This window comes from Acanthochromis polyacanthus, chromosome 18, assembly GCF_021347895.1.
Source record: "Acanthochromis polyacanthus isolate Apoly-LR-REF ecotype Palm Island chromosome 18, KAUST_Apoly_ChrSc, whole genome shotgun sequence".
NCBI classification, from domain to species: Eukaryota; Metazoa; Chordata; class Actinopteri; family Pomacentridae; genus Acanthochromis; species Acanthochromis polyacanthus.
The window spans coordinates 7861931-7881089 of NC_067130.1; the positions used below are offsets into that span (position 1 = coordinate 7861931).

Here is a 19159-nt window from a genome sequence, read left to right on the forward strand (position 1 = left end):
AAGATGAGACACTTTTCCTTGCTTCGTTTCTTCAGCCTGCTGATTGCATATTTGTCGGTACATCAGCAGACACACACATACACTCTTCCTGATCTGCTGAACTAATTTACTCCTGACAGTCTGCAGCATCTCAGCAACACAAACCTGCCTGGTCCAAACGTTCTTGCGAGTCTGCTTGTCCACAGCAAATTCCAAATAGGTTATTTGCCAGATTTTTTTTTTGTTGTTACCCGTTATCGTATTTTACCCCCACTATCAGTAAGCAATACTAATATTCATAACATTAACAGAAGGTCATCGTATTTCGCAAGCTATTTGGAGAATGGAAACATGTAGATGCAGTAGTGTACTGTTTGTTGCAGATGTGTGTATTTCTGGTAAATTTACATTGTACTAATATCACATAAAATATCCCCATAAAGCATCAGTGGTAAACAGATCTTGGCATCTTTGTGTACATTCCATGTTTCTGAAGATAAAAAGAGTTCAAGAAGCAGGCAAGCAAGTTTTCTACTAATATCAAAGATACACTACCAGTCAAAAGGTTGGACACACCTTCTCATTTATTTTTTATGACTATTTACATTGTAGAGTCTCATTGACGGCATCAAAACTATGAATGAACATATATGGAATTATGTAGGAAACAAAAAAGTGTGAAATACGTTTGTTTTATATTTTAGAGTCTTCAAAATAGCCACCCTTTGCTTTGATTACTGTTTGGCATTCTCTAAATGAGCTTCATGAGGTAGTCACCTGAAATGGTTTTCCAACAGTCTTGAAGGAGTTCCCAGAGATGCTGAGCACTTGTTGCTAAAATATAAAACATATTTAGTTATTTCACAATCGTTTGTTTGCTACATAATTCCATATATCTTACTTCATAGTTTTGATGTCTTGAGTATGTATCTACAATGTAGAAAGTAGCAAAAATAAAGAAAAACACTGAATGAGAAGGTGTGTAGTGTACTTTAAACCAGAATTAAATGCAGGCACAAGATGTTTTGAGTTATTTTGACACATTGTGAATCTCTGGGATGAGTGTAGGAATTTGGCAAATGTTTCATATGTCCCAGATCACTGATGTAACTGTTAAATTAATAAAGCACTTTCCTCTCACATCATGTAGAATAAATGCCCTATCGATGTGGTAGACGGCTCAGGAAAGACGGCGCTGCATCACGCTGGTGAGTTCAGTTTCCTTGTAGCTAATTACAAAATATAGAAGTCTTCTATTGAAGGTCAGTCTGCTTTCAGATGGACGTGGAAAAACATCCTCTGAGATTAAGTTTAAACTATAATTTTATTTGGATGAAATCATCTGTCACATTTGATTGAGTAAATTTAGCCCAGTTAGCTTCAATCAAACTTCACCGCAATGCTTCTTCTTTGCACCGTCTGACTCTTGTTTTATTTTGTCTGCAGCTGCCAGCGGGAACATCCAGATTGTCCAACTGCTGTGTGAACTCAAAAGTCCCATCAACCTGAAAGATGCAGTATGTACTTTCACTCTTACTTAAAGTCTATCCTGCCCCGGCTTATTTTTCCTGGCATGATAGAGGGGGGCTGTGAATATAGACTGAAGACCACAAAAACGCTCCGTTCAGTCTCATATGTATCGCTTTCTGCTGGGATATTTCCACAGAGGAATTACTTCAATTAAGATTGAGGAATCAGCATACACTTGGGATGTTCTTCAAGATGTACGTCTGTTTTTCTGCTTTCAGATATCTTGTTTCCTTGATTTTAGTTTGGTCTTCATCCCTGTATGTGCTCAAGATAAAAAACTTTATTTTCCTTTAAAATCTAAATTAACTGCAGCTATTCCTCACAGCTGTTAGCTCACAGTATGAAGGACCCTCATTAACAGGCATTTCCACTTGTTTGTCTGCTGTTTCAAGATTGATTAAGGTTGTTCATGGTGTGTGTGTGTGAGGTAGAAGGTCAGTGTACTGTGGGAACTCGGTTCTCCAGCCGCAGACATGTGGTCTCCATTGCAGTGACGCACCATGCCTGTGGTTTCTACCCAGCTGGGGTGTGTGAGCATGACATTTTGTGCGTGTCTCTGTCTGTTTGTATAAAAAAAAAAAGAGAGAGAGAGAAAAGAAATCGAGATGTTGCTCATTATTTACATTTTTATTATCACGCCACAGCTGGTGTGTTGGAGTTAAACCCACACAGTCGCTCTCAATGATTTCCCAGCCTACATGTAAAGATAGGATGGTAATTCCAACTAAAATTCATTTAAGTCTCGTGTAAGCCTGTGACAAGTCGTATGTTGTGGCTTTTGAAACTGGTACCACTTTGTACCACTAGCTGTCAGGACTTAATGTCTAAAATCCTCGTACAGTCACAGCAGGCTCCTCCAGACATGATAGTTTTTTTTCTCCTGTGACTCAAAATTCTGTTTCATCAATCCGAAAACTGTAAGCAGCACTAGGAAATTATGTACACCACTCCAAATGTGTCCTCTACATTTGCACGTTCTATGCTTTGCATGTGAGAAATGACTGGAAGAAAGTGTTTTTGCCTCGTTTCCTTGTTGAAAGCACGACAAAGTCCGACATCTCAACGAGCTGCCTTTTTCCTTTTTTAGCCATAATCATCTGCAAATGTGTATGTGAGACGTGAGCAGCTCTGTCTCCTGTTAGTGGACATGAAGGCTGCGAACCTTCACGTTGTCTGGAACATATTGCCGTGTCTGCTGAGCAGAACATGCCAGCTTGTTAGCCTCCAGCATCTGTACCTGATCTGTATTTGACTTGAATAAACACACAGCAAGATGCAGAAAGAATAGAGAGGAAGATCTGCCAGATATAATGTATGTCAGACGAAGAATTTTTAGAGAAAATGAAGTACAGGTAAACTTTGATTCTGCTCAGAGATGGTGGTAATATGAACTATGAAAACCTACATTTGCTGTTGGACAGAAATGCTGCATATTTCTGAACAACTTGAAAAAGCTGAGCCTTGACGCAGTTCAGATGTATCCAAGGAATTCTTTTGCATCCATGTGTTTGGTTTGAATGGGCTGAAAACTGGAAGAATTATTATTTGTTTGTCCTTACATTATATTATTAATACTTTTACCTAATTGACCTAAATACTCCCTCCAAAAGGGGCATTTGGAATTACCACGATCCCACATTCTTTAGCCTACAAGAACACAATTCACTCATACAGGCAACCACTACAGTGTGCTGAATACAGTATTGCAATAAAACAAGATTGAAAAGCTCCAAAAACTTAATGTACTGATTCAGTTTCTTGCTATGTGAGCCTTTTACTGGTCAGTCTGTAGCTTAAAAGCTTCATTTATTAGGTGCTCTCCAATTCTGTCTTTGTAAAGTGTTGCTTGGAGTATTTGTTGGCTTCATTGGTTTATTTATGTTAAACGCAGTTTGTTCTGCTTTGGAGAATAGATGCACTTTGTGAGCCATAGGCCTAATATTCTGTATTCATCCGAGCCTTTATGGAAGAAATGAAAGTCTGAGTCAGTTCAAGGCTGGTGCAGTGGGCACCTATACAGTATAAAAGGAAGTTTGCTGTGCGAGTGAATTGATTAGTTTCACCAGCACCACAATGTTAAGTGGTACTGGAGTAGGGTTTCTAGTCCCAGTGTGGGAGTGAGGACCTAGTAAAAGGTTGCAAAAGGTAATAAAACATTTCTGCTTCCCAAAAAAATGTAGATCCCATAAAAGCTAACACACTTATTTGGGTTCTTCAATCAATTCTCCTGTCATTTTTCATTTATAACAAGTGATATGAAATAAAAAACATCCTTTTTAAAGTCACCTGTCGTGTTTGCGCTCATTAAATATTGATAAACACACACAGACCTGCATGTATGCACAATATCTACATCTATATCAACCCATTTTTTGGCATTTTTGTTCTATTAAAAGCATATTAAGCTCTAAAATGGGCCATGTTTTTGTGTATTTGCCTTGATCAATAGGATTCTGAGACTGCCCCACTTCAGCTCTGCCCAGGTGTTTTACTTCTGCCCAAATTTGGCTAGTCTGTCTTTAAACAACTGACAGGTTGACAGCAGGTTGTAAACAAGTCAAGAAACACATGCAAGCAAACAAGTAGTATTACACCTATACATCCACACACACAGGCACACACTGAATCTATTACCCGGAGGAGAACGACATCATTTTTGCCTTTCAGATTCCAGAGAAATAGCCTGAGCAGAGCAGACACAGGGCTGTTAAAGTCTTTAGCAGAGCTCAGAGGAAGCCAGAACATAGTTTTGTTCTCTGTGGTGTGTGGAAGCAGCAGCCTTGTAATATAAAACACGCAACTATGCTGACATACTTTACTGTTCCTTAGTGTTCTTGTGCTTTTTTCCAGCCGTAGCTTCTTGTTTCACTGTTAACAATACAAATGGTCTGTGGAAATATCTGTTAATCCCGAGTTCCTTGAAATCTGTCGTTCTGCACGGTGCTGATTTGCTCTGTTTAGAAACAGTGATCTCATAGCTTACATCTAAGTCACAGTTATTATACTTCCTAAATTAATCTTGGCTCCCTCAACACTGTCCTTAACTAAGAACGCCATCCAGTGTTGCCTTTTCTGTTTATCTGCTGAGAAATGCATTCACAGAAGGAGACATTCAGTCCTTTCTTACATGGATCTGAGACTTTTCCCACCACACAGATAGTTACCAAAGTCCATGTCAAGGCCCACATCCCGATGTCATACAAGATGAGTTATATAGGTGTCCTTATGAATGTGTGTTATGTTGGCTTCTTGGCCCTCTGTTGAAGTTTTTAATGTCTGTCTCCTCTACAGGATGGCCTCACTGCTTTGCTCTTGTCAGCCAAACACGGTCATGCTGAAGTATGCAGCTCTTTGCTGGACTGTGGTGCTGAAATCAACACCTCTGACAACAGCGGCAGGTAAAAGCACAGTCAGTGCAGTCACTCTGACATTGGATAAATGTATGTACTTTGTGCTCATATGCTGGGTCTGTCTGTATTCTAGGACGGCCTTGATGCTCGCCTCTGAGTCCAACGCGGTGCCTGTTGTTGAATTGTTGGTTCAGCGAGGAGCTGACCTGTCAGCTGTAGACTCAGAAGGCCATGATGTTGTACATTATGCCAAGCTGTCAGGAAACCCAGACGGCAAAGTGGCCCTGATGGCTGCTCTCAACAGACATCCAGTCGTAGGTGAGAGTTATGCAAAAACAACAAAGAAAAGTGAGACAGTTCTTTTTGAATGTCAGCCTGCCTCCTTTAGACATTTGTACTTGTTTCGACTCTTAGCCCTCCTGTTGTCTTCATTTTTTGACATCAAAAAATATTGTTTCCTTGTCTGAAAAAATCCAAAAATTCACAGCAAAAAATATCTCCAAATTTTTGAAAATTTGCAAAACCTTCAGGAAGAAAATTCCAATAATTCCTTCAAAGTTTCCCTTAAAAGTTTTATTTTTAAAAAATCCCCCAAATGAGGCAAGAAAAATCTTGTAAATATTTAAAAAAAAAAATGAGTAAAAATCTTCCAAAAAATGTTAAAAATATCTAAAGTGATTACATGTACGTATCAGTAAAACTTCTAATATTTTCTTTAAGAACTTTCACAAAAAAATCAACCAAAATCCAGTGAAATTTGCTGGATTTTGGTTGATTTTTTTTTGTGAATGTTCTTAAGAAACATTTTTTTAAACATTTCTTTCTTTCCACCAAAAAATGTTCAAAGATTTCCCAAAAATGTTGAAAACATAATTTTTCCCCACGTTTTCAAACTTTAAAACGGGTCAATTTGACCCGCAGGATGACACGAGGGTTAAGGACAATGCATTGACACACACATTATTTCCCTGAACAGTTCCTCTAAGCTGAACCATCAACACTCACTGTGTTGAACCTCAGTCCTGCTGATAATCAGAATCTAAAAGGTGTACTGTGAGGTCTGGCTTTACTTACTAAAAGCGGTACTATTTGTCTCGTTCATTGTTCATTCCTGTGGTCTACATTTATTCCCCGTTATCGTCTTCAGCATGGTTTTGTTATAGACGAAAAATTGCTTGTAATTTTGGGCATAATGATGAATTTAATCACATTCTTCCAACAGTGCTCTCTCTGTGAGGATGTTGTGAAGTTTTGTGTTTTATGAAATTGTAAATGTGTTTCCTCACATCTCCATTAGATGTAGTCGTAAACTCCAATTGTGTTAATAATTGTCCCATTTCCATCTAAATTTACATTATGCTTCAATGCTCTGTCATCCTTTAATACAAATATTTGAAATAGTCCTGGTTATTTAATGCAGAGATTTGTTTCAGCTCCTGGAAACTAAAGACATTTGTAATCCATTCTTTGAACTGCTGGTCTACAGAAGCTGGGAATGATAATTTTCAGGTCTTTTTACAACAACAATAGGCGATACTACTACATACAGAAACCTACCATCTCTGTGGGACAGAGATTTTTTGCTGTTCAACACTGCCATCTGCTGTAGCTCTCCTGTTACTACACTGATGTTTGGCACCACTCTGTCAGTGTTAACTCACATAAACAAAATAATACAACAATTTTAAAATAACACTGAAGTGATTCCTACTACTGTTTTTTAATATCTTGCCCATTTTCTGTGTTGTTTTTTGTCTTCTTTTATAGATATCAAGTCTCCTAAAAGTCCTCAGGTAAGACTTTAGTCTCCATTTTTAATATTTTCATGCAAAAAGGCATCAAAACATAGTATAGGAGTGAAAATCTCTAAACATTACAGTAATACAAGGTACGTTTAGACTTAATGTAGTTCAGCATCAGCTTCTCTAACGTGTTAGCATTGAATCTCACAGCCTTAAAGAAAAAGTCTTTTAGTTGTTGTTTTTGAAAAAGCCAAACTTAATTCTGACTGTAGCAGTCGTTGATTGACTCTCCTTTTACTAACCAGCACTGAATCCCACCTTTCTTCCCTCTCTGCCTCTTGCTGGCTCCTCAGCATGATCAAGTAGCTAAGCTAAGTGATGAACGGATCACAACTCCCAAAAAACGAAAAGCACCTCCACCTCCTATTAGCCCACCGCAGGTAAATGCATGTTTCTCTGTTTCTGTCGGCTTGTATCAGTGTGCCACTCTTTATATTAATATCATTGCATGTCTTCGGTATATTCAGAAAATGAGTAGTATGAATGAAGTCAGTGTATTTAAATGTTAGCTGTTCAGTTCTCTGACAGCGTTTTATAGTTTGTCAGTGTTTCATTTATCAACCAAGTTCATTTAAATTACGTACTAATCTGTCTTTTGTTAGAATATATAACAGTATATAAGTTAAAGTTATACAAATATTCTAAACATTGCAAACATTAAGGACATTAATAACTTAATCAGATGACTTTGTTTTTGTAATAAAACACAAACCTTTTGAATCCTTATTAGCCTGAGTTCTGCACCAACAGCTCATAAACAAACTGCCAGTAAATTATTTTTAAAGCTCCAGAAACAGACCCGTTTTTTTTATGTTCAAAACAGGCATGTGGAAAAATTAACCCAAAAAGTATTGACTTAATCCTTCTTCAGAGCTCTGGACCCTCCTCTCCTTCAGTCATTACATCAACTGGCACTCCTGCATCCAACAAAAGTGACACTCCCAAAAGATTCAACTACAAGGTAACGCCAACACATCGGACACTATAACTAATATAATAAAAACTGGAAGCTGAACTCGCCATTACCTCACATTTTCCATGTAGGTTTGCAGCTAAATGCCATGTACCAGTAAGCTGCATTCTTGCTTTCAGCCTTCATATGTTTTTCCCTTCTAAAGCCTGTTTTTCTTTTTTCCCGCTACCCCTTACTCCTTTCTCCTCCCCTCATTCCAAAGGAGGATGAGGTCAGAGGAACGGCACTGAGAGAGGAGGTTGAGAAGCTGCATGAGGAGAGAAACATGCTGCTGGAGACAATCGAAGACCTGAAGCAGACGGTGGAGACGGTGGCTGGGCCTGAGCTGGACACAAAGGTGACTAACTACGCCACAGTGACTTATTTATACTGCATATGAGCATATCTTAAACCAGGTGTGTTGACTAAACCAAAAAACACGAGAAAAGTTACTGATATCCGAGTAAAAAAGTAGAAAAACACAGTATAGAGTACCACACGTACATCCAGGATATATTATTGGATAAACAAACTGATCATTGAGTTTTCCCTAACTTCATTTAAAAATTCCAAGATTTTTTAAATTAGATACGCTATAAAATGGCATTTCATATTTTCTTACTTTTGATGAATCTCTTTTCTACGTGTCATAAGTTTAGAGAAAGTCATTCTGGTTCTTTTTTTTAGTTTCATGTTTCCAGCTTTGTGTTCTGACAACAGAAAACAACTCATTCACCTCCAGCATTCTTGAAGGAGGTCTAACCTAAGCTTAAGACGTGTCACGACTTGTGTTGTTTTTCAGGAGGCAGCTAGTGGTCCTTAGCGGCGCCTTTATGTGGGGCGCTGAACGTATGTGTGTTTGTGTTTGTGTTTTGGCAGGTCGAGCAAAGTTTTACGGCGTCTGCAGCTCTGGTTTCTGCTCTGCAAGCCAAGATTGCTGCTCTTACTTCGGAGAACCAGCAACTAGCGAGCAAACTGAAGGTGTGTAACCCTTTCATTCATGCTCAGGAGTTAAACCGTAAACAACTGACTGAACACGCTCTAAGTGACTGTGTATTGAAGCTTTTCCGCTCAACTGGGCTGAATTACCGGCTGTGCTGATACAGAGCAGAGAGGAGACAAATGTGGAAACAAATTTAAAATACGTGTAATAAAATATCTATAGCATTGAGAGTCACTGTTTAATTTTTTCCCACAAACATGGAAAACATGTTGTAATGCTTATTTGGAAAAAGCATTTCATAGCATTATAAGTATGTCATTCTGCACAGAAGACATTTTCCTAGCCGCGGTTTTAATGTTTCCACAGTGAATCAAAATATTACAGAAGCAATAAACTGCCAGAAACTGCTTGGTGTTCAGAATACTAATTCGTTAAAAAATAAAATAGGTGTATGTAAAGATGTACGATGTAAATCCAGTCCTGCACTAAAGGATTAGTCCCTTTTTTATTTTTCAAGAAAACATGTATTTGAAATGTTTTAACTGAACATTTGTATCATCAGAATCTATAAAAACACTTTTCAATATCCAAATATTTCAGTTTATTGCTTTGTGATGAACCCCTTCATGTCATGCCAGACTCTGGCCACAAAACTTTGCCTCATTCAAGTGGTCGGTGGTTTGTTAATAAGATTTCCATTTTTCCATCCTCACTCTCCTCCTCTCCTTACTCTTCACTCTCAACTCACAGAAACATCCGTCCCTCCAAGGAAATGAGGACCTGAAGGACAGCAGTCGTCCAAACAGCATGGCCTCCAACTCCTCCTTCCACTCCACCCAGGACGAGTTTGACTCGGTGCCACATGTCACCTTCACCACCACCGAGGACGGGGAAGGAGTCGCTTCTGTCCGGCTGGAAGAAGACGAGGGTGAAGGAGGCCGAGGAGGAGGCCAAGAGGAGATCCGACTGTTGAGACAGGCACTAGAGAGCGTTCAGATAAAACTTCTCGAAACCAGGAAGGAAAACCGCTCGCTTCAGGCTCAGCTGAAACCTGAGCGAGGCCGAGAAAGAGAGGATGAGGACGGCGTCAGAGAGAAAGGACGAGAGGAAGAGTTGATGGAGAGTCTGGCAGAGCTGCAGGCGAAGCTGACGGACACTCAGGAGAGATACCACCAAGCTATGGAGGAAGTGGAGGATCTGAGAGTGCAGACGGCAAGAGAAGGAGAGCTGATGGACAAACAGGAGGTCCACGGATGCATCTCATCTACACTTGAACATGAAGTAAAACAGCTCAAAGCTCAGCTCGCCCAGTCAGGCTCCGAGCAAGACAAAGCAGCTCAACAAATCAGACAGCTGGAGGAGGTGTTGAGGAAGACGGAGGAGGACAGACGGACAGTGAAGGAGAAAGAACAGAGGACGGCACAGATGGAGGAGCTGTACAAGGAGGCACAGGAGGAAGTCAAAATGCTGCAGGTAAATATGAGACTCCTCTGTTCTTTGAATACCTGTGTGGCTGAAAGGGTGACTGAATTGATTTTACACATCAAAGTGTAAGATTTGTGGAGTACCAGCATTTTTCCTGGCTCAGAATCACCGCACATAATAGTAAGTGTGCTGAATCTGTTACCGTAGTTGACGGACGTTAACACACAAAAATGTCTGTTGTGTTTGAGAAAATAACACTGGAATTAATTAACTGATTGAACTTTTCTCTACTTAATTCTTGTAATTTTTCCAGTAAATAAAATCTCTTTGCGGGTGGGCTAAAACCACTGTTGGAGCTTCCAAAAAATCCCTTTACCCTGGAAAAACACTGATTACCATCTCATAAACAGAACAAGGAGGTGAAAAGATTAGCCTGACTCACCAGATGCTCACCACTGGCCGTGAAACTGACGCCACATTCTCCTCCCTACAACGATCTCTGAGCCAAATCACACCCTCAACATATCTTTTAATGTATTTTGTAGCATCTTCCATTGCAGGAAATTTGCTCTTTTAATGACGACGCTCGCCTTGGCCACATGTAAATGTTGCATCAAAGCAAATTCCTCCTGACGCTGTTTTGCAGGGACACTGTAGTAGTATCCCGACGAGCTTATTTTCCCCTGTCACATATTGATAAAAGGGGCAGCCAGCGCTTTCACAACGCTGTGATGATAGGTCAACACTATGATACGGTACTACAATGTGAGACTATGCAAAGAGTTTTCCTCAATTACCTGAAATCATGTCACTTGAATCAGTGTCAACTAGAGGCTGATAATAGAAAAGAAAACATCTGGTGGATCTATAAAACCTCTATAGTCACCTGATGGACCTGAATCTTCCACTGAACTACTGCTAAATCAGAATGAACAGAAATGAAATTGCTCCCTTAGTCAATTCACCTCTTTTTATGACATGTTTCCTACCTTTGTCAAGCCTTTCAATCATCCTGTAATTGGTTCCTTCCTGTTGTTTAGGAGGCTCTGAGGGGAACGGTGCCTGTTGAAGCAGCAGCTAAAGACTTTGAAGAGATGAAGGCTGAGCTAAACGAGGTAATCGCCGGGCTGCAGCGTCGCTTGCTGGAACTTTCACACTCCTACAGCGAAACCAAGAGTCAGCTGAGTGCTGCTCAGAAACAGCTGGTGGAGGCCCGAACAGAGAGCAGCGCTGCTTCATCTCCCTCCACAGAACAACAGGTCCAGGTGTTGAACAGTAAAGTGGAGGAGCTGCAGGCGCTGCTAGCTGAGACCGAGAAGAAGTATTCAGCCACTCTAGAGGAGATTTCACTACTGAGGCAGGAGGCAGAAGCTCAGGCACGGAGCTCCGTGGCTCTCGCCGACCACACACAGGTTATGTCATCTCTGGGAAACGCCATCAAGGAGCTGGAAAGTGAAGCAGAAGCTCTAAGAGCAGAACTGCACCAAAAGACAGTGCAGCTGGAGGCTGTTCAGAACAGGTGAGAGAAACTGTGGCAACCTGAAAATAAGATTTCCTCCAGAGATGATCAAGGCCAGGTGATAAAATGACAGCGATGTTTACTGGCAATAGAAAGTCGTTCATTGTTCAGTCGCTTTAAGTTGAGTAACAGTGACAGCTGTAAAACAGTAAAACAAGTGGACACAAATTGTGCCTCTGGGCAAACACATTTCTCTGAATTTGGAGTTGAAAATGAACGCATGCTTTAGCCACACTGATTTCACCCGTCTGTTGAATCTGTGGACAACAGTTAAACTATCTGGCCATCTTAAACACATTTTCCTGTCTGTGGAATAAAGTGTACTCGAATACTAGTTCCTACCGTGTGGCTCCTGTGTCTCTTTCACAAACAGGCTGACGGCCGAGAACGACGTCACCTCGGGTGACTCGGTCTCCCGTCTGGATCATGAGACGTTGAGGGAGCAGCTGGAGGGTGAAGTGAACCATCTGACGCAGCTCCTCCAGGAGGCCCTCAGGAAGCAGGACGAGATGGCTCTGGAGGCTGCTGACGCCTGGCAGAAGGTGGGAGAAACAAGATGTCAACAGAGGAGGATAAAAACATTCTGAAATGCTGTTCCTTCAGACCAGTTTTTCCTTAACGTTTTACTTATGTACCTGTTGTCCATGCTTTAGGCGCGGGATAATCGTGCTGAGCGGGAGGCCCTGCAGGAGCTGGTGATGTCGAGGGAGAAGGAGAACCAGACGCTGACCTCCAAACTCACAGAGTCTCAGGATGCCGTGTCTCAGCTCAAACAGCTGGTGGAGAATCACGTTGCTTCTGAGAGAGAAAAGAACAAAAGGGTCAGTAATCACCGGACAGAAGAACGAACACTAATATAGCAGCAACAATAACGTCTGTTTGACATTATCGAAGGAGGTGTGATCAAAAGTTTCTGCACCTATAAAACAAACAAAAAAAACATATGTGATTTAAATTTGACCTCCATCCTCTTTTTTTCCACTTTGTGCAGCGATACACCATCCGACCATCCGTATCTGTATTTTTATTGACCAACTGTTGATAAATTAAATGAAACAAAAACATACAAAAAAAATAAAGGATTTGTTGGTTGTGTGTAATACATTTTTCTGCACAAGTTCAGTAATCAGAGCTTTGTTCCTTCTATCCTCAAATCAAACTTACACTGACCAGATGTTTCTTTTTCTTTGTTTTCCCCTCCAGATAGATGACCTGTCTCGGGAGGTAGGGAAGCTAAAGGAAGCCCTGAACAGCCTATCACAGCTCTCCTACAGCTCATGTTCTCCCTCCAAGAGGCAGCAGCAGAACCAGCAGCTGGAGACCATGCAGCAACAGATCAAACAGCTGCAGTACCAGCTCGCTGTAAGATTTGTTCAGCCTGTTTTACAATATTTCTACATTAATGTCTGTTTTGATACCAAAGTGAGTGTCATTTTCAGAGCCCCTGAAAGGTCACATGGAGGATTTTTTTCCTTCTTATCCATAAGAACTGTTGTGTGGGAAGCAGGAGGGATGATGTGATTTTTTTTTTACCCTCCTGTTGTCTTCATCAAAAAATATTGTTTCCTTGTCTGAAAAAAATACAAAAATTCAGCAAAAAAATTCCCCAAATTTCTGAAAATTTGCAAAACCTCCAGGAAGAAAATTCCTTAAAAGTTTCCCTTAAAAGTTTTATTTTAAAAAAAAAAAAGCCCTGAAATTTGGCAAGAAAATTCTTGTAAATATTTTTCAGAAAATTGATAAAAATCTTCCAAAAAATCCTTAAAACATCTAAAGTGATTACATATATATCAGTAAAACTTTTAATATTTTCTTGAAGAACATTCACATAAAAATCAACCAAAATCCAGCGAAATTCGCTGGATTTTGGTTGATTTTTATGTGAATGTTCTTCAAGAAACATATTTAACATTTCTTTTTTTCCACCAAAAAATGTTCAAAAATTTCCCAGAAATGTTGAAAATGTGGACATCAGAAGTTTCACTGTAAAAACATATTTTTTTTACACATTTCAAACTTTAAAACGGGCCAATTTTGACCCGTAGGCCGTCAGGAGGGTAAATATTTAGTGCTCATTATTCATTTCAAAAGCAACCAGCGGCATCCAGCTGCTCTGTCTGGCCGTGACGGCTGAAGCTGTGGCTGGATGTGATTATTGGTCAGACTTTGGCTGCTGCTGCTAAAGATGAATGTCCAGCTGCTACTATTTGAACCTGTGATGTTTCTACAGCAGATATAAAATCAGCACAACACAGGAGTTCAGGATTACAGCAGGTGGAGCACAGCGTTCAGACTCATCTGCTGAGGCAGCACTGAGCCTCATCTGGCATCCTTCCTCTAGGGGGCAGAAGAAACGCAAAGCTCATTCAGAAGCACTGCAAAAGTAGTCCAGAAAAAAAGTCCCACCATAACCTTTTTGGGGCACCGAACAATAGTAACAGGACTTTTATTTACGTCATGTTGTCTTTGTAGGAGTCAAAGAAGCAGCACCATGAAATAGTGTCCGTCTACAGGATGCACCTCCTCTACGCTGTCCAGGTAAATATCCTGTCCTTGCTTTTCATTTGGCCTCCAGCTTGTTAACTTTTAAAGAGACGCCTCATTTATGAACGGACGGTTTTGTCTGTTTGGGTCATTCCATCTGAAATGATCAAACAGTTTCTGCTTGACAATCATTGATTAGCATAAAATATCGATATTTACAAAGATATTTGAATTTAAATTACATTTGTTTAATTATTTTTTTATATTTCCAATAATTACAGATTATTGCATCTACTTGTCCAATATTGGAAATTCTAAATCAATAGCATGAAGATAAATAACAGAATTTCTGGCTTTTATCTTTAATACTTCCTGAGATGTTGTCGTTCAGTCTCAGAGTTCAACGGGCAAAAAAACAAAAAGTGCTCAAAGTGGAATGAAGATGGTTGTAAATGCTGGCAGGGTCTAAGAATCAGACTAATTCCTGGGTAGGTTTTCTGTGGGTCAGATGAGGAAGAACCAATGAAATAACCTCCTTAAACAGTGTTCATTTTGACAGTTTGGTCAATATTTGTGCAATACTTCTGTCCCTGAAATAGGAAATGCTCTTTTAAGACGCATTTTACCTGAATTTTTTGCACAGTTATTTTTTTAATGTTGAATAGAATCTTTTTAATTTTTCCCCTTATGGTTATTGTCTTTGATGCAATTAAAAAAAATATCCCAAAACTTACTCCATGTAAAATTTCACAGATAAAATTTTAAATATCCTTAGTTTTTGATAATAAAGTTTTATCACTTCACAGTCATAGAGGAAATGTTGGACACCACTAGAAGCCAGAGAAATTTATTTTTAATTTTTTGGGCAGTTGAACCGACTAACTTAAGCTCATGTTGCCATTTGGAGTCTGTTTCCTCCAAACTGACGAGTGTATTTTATTTTTATGTTCTTATTGATCCTGTGCCGTTTGTCCTCAGGGTCAGATGGACGAGGACGTGCAGAAAGCCTTGAAGCAGATCCTGATGATGTGTAAGGTGCCAAGCCAAGCCAAGGAGGCCTGCTGAGAGATGAAGAACGGTTCTAGAAAGAACGCTGAAGACAGAACAAGCCGACACGCGGTGCCTCTGGATGAACGTTGACAATTTGTTTCTAAGGAGTTGGTTTACAGTCAAGTGTTCGTTGCCTTCGCTGGTGCCATTTTTTCCCCTAGAACTGTCTTCAGGCCCGATGGTACACAAACCCCTAAACAGATGAGGTTTATGTTTACATCAGCTGTCCCACCTCACTCACTTTCTGTTCATCCCAATCTTTGGCTATTAGAGGAAAAGACTCATAAATCCGTCCCTCAAATCCCACCTTCCCCTCTTTAAGCTCATGGTTAATCAACCTGCAGCTAAGCATCAGGTCAAGCGTTTTGAAGGCGACACAAAAGTGAACTCGTATTTTGGAACAGCACAGATTTTAAAAAGGCAAATATTTTCCAAATGACTGGATATCTGCTGTCATTGTTCAGTCTGGGCCTGGGCAGCTGTAGGGGAAATTCTGCTTCTGAACTCACGTCTAGTAACCCGTTTACACCTGATGTTAGCGTGTGATCTGTAGCTGGGTAACTTCTGGACTACAAATATGGTGTCAGTGACATAACACTACAGAACACTTTATGATGGGGTAACTGGTTAGAGCAGCTTATGTTCACAATAACAGGTCAATGCGCAGAAAAACTGTCTGCTCTTCATAAACAGCTTTTCTAATCATGTCTAGATCTGTGCACTGATAGTGGGAGGATCTCTGAGGAGGACAAGAGTTCCTTAAAGACGTTTCATCGTTCTGTTGGCCTTAGTATGATGATATAATCCTAAAACAGACAGATTTAAGCCCTGAAGCCTTGTACTTGTTCACCTTATAAGACCTGCAGTAAGCCTGCGCACCACTTTGAATGATGTTACGATATTTTTGTGTAAGAATAAAACTCAAAATGTCTCAGATGCCATAAGAACACATTATTTTTGAAGAAAAGTAAGCATTTTCTATCCTAACCAAAATGAAAACAATATAAAAAGTGACTGTAGCATCAGTCTCCTGTGTACAGCAGCATTCAGCATCTCATCTTGTCCTTTCTCACTGCATCACATTCATCTTATCATCATCAGTCCTGCACAGCTAATTCATCTTCATCTTAATTATTTAAGTTCTATTATATTCACTGGTGATTTATATGTCAAAATTACGCAGGTTTAAGAGTGTAGAAAGTGTTTAAGAGCATAGGAAGTGTTTAAAAGAGCGTGGGAAAGGTTTATAAAGCCTTAAAATATATAGATATAATAAAATAAGTATGGTTGCTACTTGGTGGATTTTCGTTGGGCGGATCTGGAACGTAACCCCCGCTACAGACGAGGGACCACTGGAGTTTGTTTTTGTGAGAAATCTGCAGCTCTTGACCCGTCAGTCATTGTGATTAGACTTCATAGGTGGATTCAGAACCGTTGGATTCACTAAACAAGTTGATCCAGATGCAGATCACATTTTTAAATCGGGTGTAAACGAGGTTTAAAGGTCATAAAAGTTACGATGGAAGATGTTTTTGGGGAAACCTCAGCCCAGTGACCGTGGTTTTCTTGTGCGCACTCGCCAAATTTCTAATCTCAGTACTTCACCATTGAAAATGTGCCGTAACCTTAAATCACATGCAGTTGCACAGCTGTAATAATTCAAAGTGTGTGAACTGTGACTTGTGTGCACTAGTCAGTCCAAAAAACAGTGAACAACAGGCGCTGCTGTCAGTACTATCTATTTTATGATACAACAGTATTGGTATTATTTTAACTCTTCTCTAAGTGTTTCATGGTTTTCCACATGTATCTGATACAATCTAAATTATTTGTGCCCTTTGAATAACGCATGTAAACGCCCAGAAATCCCTTTTTGGTCGCACTTGTTTGAAGAAAAAGATAAACTCTCTATTGATATTTTCCTATGAGACAAAAAAAAATGTGTACAAATCTCTACTTTACTGACTTGTTTTATTACCATGTCATGTTTTCTACGTTACTGTACTTACATGAAGAGGTGTGATAGCTGTGTTCTTCATGGCCTTGTCTGTGTTTTGTGTGAATGAGAAGCTTTTTCCTCGAGTATAACGACACACTATTTGTTCTAGCGACACCTGACTTAGTTTATTTTCCTGTTACTATTCATATTTTACATATATGGGGTTGACTTTAACTGTTTACTGTAGTAATAACAAAGGAAAACATTTCAACTGTAACAAAATCCCAAGTCAGATTTGTACTTCTTACATTTTGTTACTTGAAAAGCGTGTAAAATGTATCGGCTGAAATCAAATCATTGAATCAGACAGTATTTTATCTGGCTTCCATGTACAAATGATTAATTTATTTACATTTACCTCTCTGTGCTTCTTCATAGGTACAGAAATCCACTGTACGGTGTTTGAGAATACAATTCAGATGCATTTCTTTTTGTCTTCTAGAGGCTTCTCAACTGTTTTCACTCAACACTCCTTTGCCTTATCCCCGGCCTTAGAGATCACCTTTCTGCTCCACGGTGTTGAAGCTCGTTGGAAATTCACACAAACTTAACGTTGTCGAACTGGAGTGAACCCTCGTTTCTCTCAGTGGAGTGGAGCCTCTGCATGTCTGTGTTTTAGGATGTAGGAGGTCATGAATTCTCTTTCTCTTTAGGCCTTGACTGAAACGTTTTGTACCAAGAAAGGGAAACAAAGAAATAGCTTTTTTTCTGCAAGTCATTTCTTTACTAACAGTTTTGTAGAGACAGATAAAGAAATGCCTGTTTGCCAACTGCATTTTGCCCACATTAATAAATTTTCAAGATACTGTAACGCCTGTCTGTGTTTTGTATTTTGGACCTTTTAGAAATGACAAAGTGTAAAAATAAGCCCATTTTACCTCATTTGACACACGAACAATAAAACCTGTAAGTATCAACTGACTTTTATTTATCACACGTATGTAAATGCAGCTTGAAATTAAAATAGTACTTTTTTTTAGGTAAACTTTTCATATACTCAGTAAGCCATAATCATCTAAATAAAAACAAAAAAAAGAAAGAAAAAACCCCCACTATAACACGCTCCTGATCAGAAGACCGGTATTAACAATTAGTATTTCTATAGATTTTAAAATTAGAAGTGTTATTTTATAGCATTGTACAGCACGTTTTTCAGACCCATCCATCCTCTGTTCATTCACGAGTCATTAAAACATTTACTTGAGCTGTGTTTGTCCAGGTGGAGAACCAGAGGAAGTCTGAACTGTTTATTAATAACCACTAGGTGGCAGCCTTTGTCAACACTGATCTCTTACTCCTGACTCGCACATTTTCCATAAAGGAGACAAATTACAGCAAAATGATGAATAAATGACTCAATAAACTGAATGTTTGATTATAATGAAAACCAATGAAGCCAAAATGACCACATGTGGAATATTTCAGACTCTTAGATGAGTTGATATCTTTAAGAAGAGTCACATTTTATCACTTCAAATGTGTAGAATTCATGAGCAGTGAAGCTCTTCTGGCTGCTCCTGGAGCCTCAGATCACTCGGCATATGCATTTTCCTGATGGCCTTCCAAAATCAGAGGAAGAAATACACACTTCAGACTCTGAACCACTTGGCGAATGAAACCTATCAGAAGCATTGTTTGTTTTCCTGTTGGGTTAGTTGGGTTAGGCTCACCGTCCTCCATGTCAACACTCTGTCCTCCCTCTTCGTCCACTCAGCTCCGGCCCTCAGAAGTCCTGCCAGCCCGACTCCCAGTAATTTATCTGCCGTTCTGTTTCCTCTAACCGGTGGCACAACCGCTTCGTTTCCTGCCCTGGCCCTGTGTTCTGCCCGCTGGGCAAACACACACACATGCATGCAAGAAAACACACACCGACGCAACGCACACACACCTCTGCCTTTACACGACAACTTCCTGTCAATCTTGCTTTCCCACATGTTCTGCCCTCGGGCCTCGGGGGTTAGTGCAGAAAGATCCAGCACTGTGATCCTAATCCAGTCAGGGCCCATATTAGTCCAGCATCCTGGGCTGCAGTAAAACCTCAGTCTGGAGTCTGAGTGGCAGGACGGACCCAGAACTCAAACGAACCGTGCGAAGGTGTTTGATGGTCAAACACGGGACATTCCTGT

The 19159-nt window shown here is 39.9% G+C and overlaps 1 protein-coding gene across 2 annotated transcripts in view; it reads left to right on the forward strand.

Annotated features, from left to right (window-relative positions):
• Positions 1–17844, forward strand: part of rai14 (retinoic acid induced 14) — a 43732-nt gene extending 25888 nt beyond the window's left edge. The window contains exons 6-21 of one of the 2 annotated variants that reach the window (XM_051938357.1): positions 1130–1187; positions 1426–1496; positions 4801–4907; positions 4993–5177; positions 6627–6652; positions 6955–7041; positions 7485–7622; positions 7837–7971; positions 8493–8594; positions 9307–10029; positions 11022–11500; positions 11874–12042; positions 12154–12321; positions 12704–12862; positions 13973–14038; positions 14963–17844. In XM_051938357.1, coding sequence (XP_051794317.1) covers positions 1130–1187; positions 1426–1496; positions 4801–4907; positions 4993–5177; positions 6627–6652; positions 6955–7041; positions 7485–7622; positions 7837–7971; positions 8493–8594; positions 9307–10029; positions 11022–11500; positions 11874–12042; positions 12154–12321; positions 12704–12862; positions 13973–14038; positions 14963–15049 — 2760 coding nt within the window. In that variant the 3' untranslated portion in view covers positions 15050–17844. The remainder of the gene's footprint in view (positions 1–1129; positions 1188–1425; positions 1497–4800; positions 4908–4992; positions 5178–6626; positions 6653–6954; positions 7042–7484; positions 7623–7836; positions 7972–8492; positions 8595–9306; positions 10030–11021; positions 11501–11873; positions 12043–12153; positions 12322–12703; positions 12863–13972; positions 14039–14962) is intronic. The other variant, XM_022216315.2, reaches the window with a different exon arrangement.
• The last annotated feature ends 1315 nt before the right edge of the window (positions 17845–19159 follow it).